Genomic DNA, 5280 nt, shown 5'->3' on the forward strand with positions numbered 1-5280 from the left:
CCCCCCCCCCCCCTTCCCTCCGCCCCTGAAACAACATATTTAAGTCTCCAGGAACACAAACACGCTCCGATTCAGGGTTACAAGAGGACAAACACCAATCAACAGCCTGATGAATGTTAGCCTCCGTGTTCCTGCGATCGACTTCCCCCCCCACTCCCCCCCACGGTGATGACTCCCAGAGGGGGCTCGGTAGAACATGTCTCTTCCTGTCCCGAGACGCGGGAGGGAGGGTGACAGCGCGACTGGCGCCGACACGCCGTCAGCTAAGGCGAACACACGAACCAGCGGGGAGTGGGGTGGGGTGCGGGGTGGGGGGTTCGCTTTGCTCTGCGGTTTTCTGCAAACACCGCAGCGTTTGAGGTCGTCCGAACCCGGCGAGCGACGCACACCTGCAGCTGACTCATCAGAGCACTTAGGGAAGAAGTGCTCCGTGTACCGTCTACAGATCCACTGAACTAATTTACTTTAAATAATAAAAACACGCGCACGCACGCACACACACACACACACACTAATCGTTTTTTAATAAAGACTCATAAAAACGCCGCTTGTAGCAGCACCCACGTACCGGAGCATTCCGCGTTTACGACCATTCTGATAACATCCTCCATCTCTCTGTGCCGTCGCTTCTTTATTTTATATTATTTTATTTTATTTTATTTTTTTTTTTTTATAATTCTCCGATGTGCACTTTCTAAGAATGTGGAAATGCCAATAGGAGGTTTTTAAATTAAAAAATGTATTTCATCCAGCCGGGGGTTTGATAAAGTGACAAACGGGTCATAATATGAGCTGCTTGGTCCCGACAATATTTAGTGTTTATTATGGCAATCGCAATAATCTACCCCCTCCCCCCCTCCCCCCCTCCAAACAACATACAAGCCCAATAAATTTCAGATATCCTTCCACTGGGCGTGTGTGGGTAAACAATCACATCCTCTGATGTTCTTTTAAAGATCTCGTCAGCGAGTGTAACGTTAATGAAGAGTCGTTGTAAAGTAAACTATAGGACTGGAATGCTTTGACAGTGGTGGTCCTAGGGGGGTGGCACAGAGGGGCAGCTGCCCCCCACCCGGTTGCCACCCCTTATTCCAAGGTTACTTAATATGTTTTCAGACATTTCGTACAATCTTGACAGCCAAGGACAGAACTGTACAGGACTTCAGTCTCTGTCTTAGCTCACTGATTAGGAATTTTTAAAAGGTTTCACCCGTCGACCGAACCTGAAAGCTAAGGTTTACCAGAACTAAATCGAGAAGCGTTGGAGACGGGGACAAGGAGATATCCGCGACAACCCGGGAGAACCCCTTTGGGAACGTTTTGGGAGACATCTTGGGAGGCTCGTGAACCGACAGCCGCAGCCCCAGTGAGCTTCTACTTAACGATCGGGGAGCGCACATTCGTGTGATCTGTGGCGCACGTCTACGCGCGCGCCCGTTTCCTCGTTCAGGGAGGAGTAAAAGGCGAGCAAGATTAAAGCGCAGAACATTAACTCTGCAATGAAGTGAAGCAAAAAAAAAGACAACACATCATTTGCTTTTTGAGCACAAAAGTAAACGACTCAAACCTAGAATCTGGGTGAAGATAGTGAGCGACTTTCACCACGGGCTCTATCCGTGCTCCCAGTCAGAGCAGCTTCTTGGAGCGTTTTAGTCCTATTTGCTGGGCTCTAGTCAGTCCGCCTTATCAAACCATCAGGCACTGACACTCATTGCAGATTCTGTTTGACTCGCGGCTTTTGATGCCCGAGATCAACCAGAACATCAATGAGAAGCGTCGACCCTCCTCACCACGTGACCCGGGCGGCTGGAAGAAAAAAAAAAATAAAAAAATAACGGAGTTCCCCCTTTTCGGATCGCACCTTTCATGTCTGCTGTTGAGGCGTGGCCGAGGTTTCATTGACCCGCTGGGCCTTCCACTCCCACGTTGACTTCTAACAGGCTGGTGGCTGGGGTGTGTTTGAAGTCAACCAGCCGATATCAGACTAATTAAGCGGTTAGTTTTGGAGTTCGCTGGATGGAGGGGTTTTTTTTTTTTTTTGTTTGTTTGTTTTTCATGTGAGGTCCGAGGGCAAAAAAGCTCAGAGAACACGCTGCGCTAATCCTGGAATATGTTTAGGAAAATGTCCGCGCCTGTTTATGCAAAGTGCCCTAACATCCACCGCAGTAGTTTCTCGCCACAAAACAATGTACGCCACTTCAACTCAGAGGGGTACGAATGGTGGGAGAGGAATTTGTGCATGCATATATGAATGCGGTTACTCACACATATTTCAGCAGAACTGCCTGGACTTCCATCCCTGAGGAGTTCCATCTGCAGGCGGGAGCCAACGGATCTAAACACACATAAACTCACATTAACGTTCCATAGAATCGCATTAAACGCTGGAATTCAATTTAGCGATTCATCGCCGGTGGCTTGCTTTACATTCGTGAGGAATAACTTTGTTGCCATACGTAGGATAAAAGACGGCTCGTATCTGTGGAATGCAGAAAACATAAACAGGGGGCTCGTAAAAATGCACCAGTGAGTGTTTTTTTTTTTTTTTTTTTTTGCTTCTCGGGAAAACAAGCTATCGCCACGCGTACGGTAAAAAAAATCTGAACGGGCTGATTGTGAATCTGGACCCAGAAAACGCAGAGATATGTGCTGCGCGTCATCGTTCTTGTCATGCAGTTGTGGTGGAGAGGAGTCAAGTGCAGGAGACCTGAATTAATTCTTTTTTTAATTTATTTTTTTATAATCTCAAGTGCAGGCATCCAGGGCAGCATAAAACCAAGGAGTCTACATTATATACTGAGCATATATACTGCAGGTGGTGATGGTGAGTGGAAACAGGTGTGCCGATTACTAACAAAAGCCAGGCGGTGCGTAAGGAGCTGGGTCCAGGAGCTAATGAGGACATCTAATGTGACTGATGGAGATGTTTTAGCTTCAGTATTTAGCAAAACATCTACTGTAAGTAAATTTAGAAAGTATTTTATTGAACTGCTAACCTGCTAGTCCATTAAAAACTGTCAGCTTGGAGATTTAGCTTTTAAGCAGCTAACAGAGGTAACATTAGCTTCATTAGAAATTTAACAATGGTTCCAACTGGTCTCGTTTTATCCAGCAACATTTGTAGTTGTCAGCTGAAATGCTGTGAATTTTGTCATGTAACTCGAGTGAAGTGGAGCTAAATGCAAGAATTTGAAAAATTGAAGTAAGTAGAACTGAGCTGACCGAGGTTGGTGATGGTGAGTGGAAACAGGTGTGCTGATTACTAACAAAATCCAGGCGGTGCGTAAGGAGCTGGGCCCAGGGGCTATTGAGGACATTTGTTGGCAATAAAGGAGGAAAAAAACCAAGAATATAACTGACAAACTAAATCTAATCCAGAGTACATGGACATCCAGTAGCATTTAGACACGAGCTGAAAACACCCCAAAAAAAACAAAAGATGACGAAACAATGACAAATTGGGACCCGTTCTATCTAAAAACTACGCCTTTCTGGAAGGCGAGGACATGTAGTCCAGCCCTACAACAGAACTGCAAGCAAAGGTCACGAAAAATTTGACCACACAGATAAAATGCTGTCATAATGATGTCTTACAGAATCTCAGAACTCTGCGCTACAATGAACGACTATTTATCCTGAGACATTTTGTTTATAACGCATGCATTCAAGTGTTTTTTTCTGAAACTCAAAGTCCACCACATGACTTGTAGTTATTCAGTAGCTGACACTGAGCAGCAATCAACCCCCCCCCCACCCNACACACACCCCACCCCACCCTTAACATCCACTAAGCACGGATGACGCCAGCCGATTAACCACGGAGCCAGAAAGGTGAGCTCATGCTAACGTGATTTATATTTGATACTCCACTTCTTTGTGAGACCCGACTGCGCACACCCATCCGCTAGCCTCACATCCGCGTTGACTCCTTGTCAGAGGAGGCTGAAGCACCGACCACAAACCCTCCACACCCCCACCCCACCTCCGACAGCGCCGGGTTCTCTTTGTGTCACGTTTTTTTTCCCGGATATGTGGAAAAATGCCAGCCAGGCAGATTCAGACGGCACTTATTTCAAAATCTGACATCATCCTTTGTGAGGCTGGCAGGTCTTTTTGTTTTTTTCTTCTTTTTTTTTTTAGTGTCTGATTTAGATTTAGACACAGAAATGTATGGAATACGCACTCGGCGGCAGGTTTTAGCACCGTCACGTGACGCGTACTGTGAAACATCCCGCGCGGAAAACGCCGCCGACTGATTAGCGCAGGCCTTGGACCGTCTGAGGCTGTATGAGGATCAGCCCAAACAACGCGGGATCCATGAGAAGAGCTTCACGAGATCGATATTAGCCTCTCGTGTGAGCGGCGCAGATTAGAAAACCGAGCCTTGTTTCAAGGATTTTTTTTTGTTGTTTTTAATGAGGCGGATAACGGTAAAAATGATGAAGCAAATCTTCCCAACAGTTGGAGTTTTAAGCTCGTAAGATTAACTAAGAGCACTTTCTTTTTCATCTTTTTTTTTTTTAAATTAAGAAGAAGAATAAACATTGAAACAAAGGTAGAGTTGAGGTTTGGGGGTTTTGTTTTAACAAGAATCAATCATTTGCAAACACGTTCCCAGATTACAAAGTCTCTGGAAAGCGTTTTGCTTTTTTTAGAAGTTGTTTAATTTTTAAATTTTATTCATTTTTTGTTGTTGTTGTTGAAAAATATTCATGTTTAAGCTGTTCAAGAGGACCTTTTAGAACCGTGGCGTTGGACATTTTCCCCCGATAACCTCAAAAGTTGCCCTTCCGCGAGCTCTAAACTGTCGACTGACTGTTCAAGTTACGGTGATCGGTTTCAGAGACTTCTGCACCTTCACTGGATCCGGTTGTAGCTTTTCTCAAAGGTTGGGCTAAAGAAATAAAAAATAAATAAATAAAGCACCGAATTTCTTTAAAGATGGAATTAAATGTTCAGAAACTTGCTCATTTCTCCATCAGTGTACCGAAAAAGTGCCGTTTTTGTACGTGAACAATGTGAGTTTTCCTAGCAGAAGCAAAAGGTGAAGTAAAATGTTTGAGTAACTGCTGACAACCACTCAGCCTAAAATTATAACGACAGTAAAACTTCCACAGAAGAGATTTTTAACCATTAGTCGTGAAACGTTTGCGACTGAAACGCTTAACGGAGCGGAGAGCGGCGTCGGGCCTGACGACAGCGGCTGGTTGGGTGACGGACCCCGGGGGAGTAGGTGAAGGAGAAAGGGCTGGGGGGGGAGACGGGTGGGGGTGGAACACG

The 5280-nt window shown here is 45.5% G+C and overlaps 1 protein-coding gene across 1 annotated transcript in view; it reads right to left on the minus strand.

Moving 5' to 3' along the window:
• The window catches only part of LOC108234848 (RNA-binding protein with multiple splicing), a gene marked incomplete at its 5' end in the record, with an annotated part of 25063 nt that overhangs the window by 7750 nt on the left and 12033 nt on the right, over positions 1 to 5280 (minus strand). The window contains 1 exon segment of the mRNA XM_025005558.1: positions 2266 to 2335. Within this exon segment, the coding sequence (XP_024861326.1) occupies positions 2273 to 2335 (63 nt within the window).

The sequence above is a fragment of the Kryptolebias marmoratus genome, linkage group LG7, assembly GCF_001649575.2.
Source record: "Kryptolebias marmoratus isolate JLee-2015 linkage group LG7, ASM164957v2, whole genome shotgun sequence".
NCBI classification, from domain to species: Eukaryota; Metazoa; Chordata; class Actinopteri; order Cyprinodontiformes; family Rivulidae; genus Kryptolebias; species Kryptolebias marmoratus.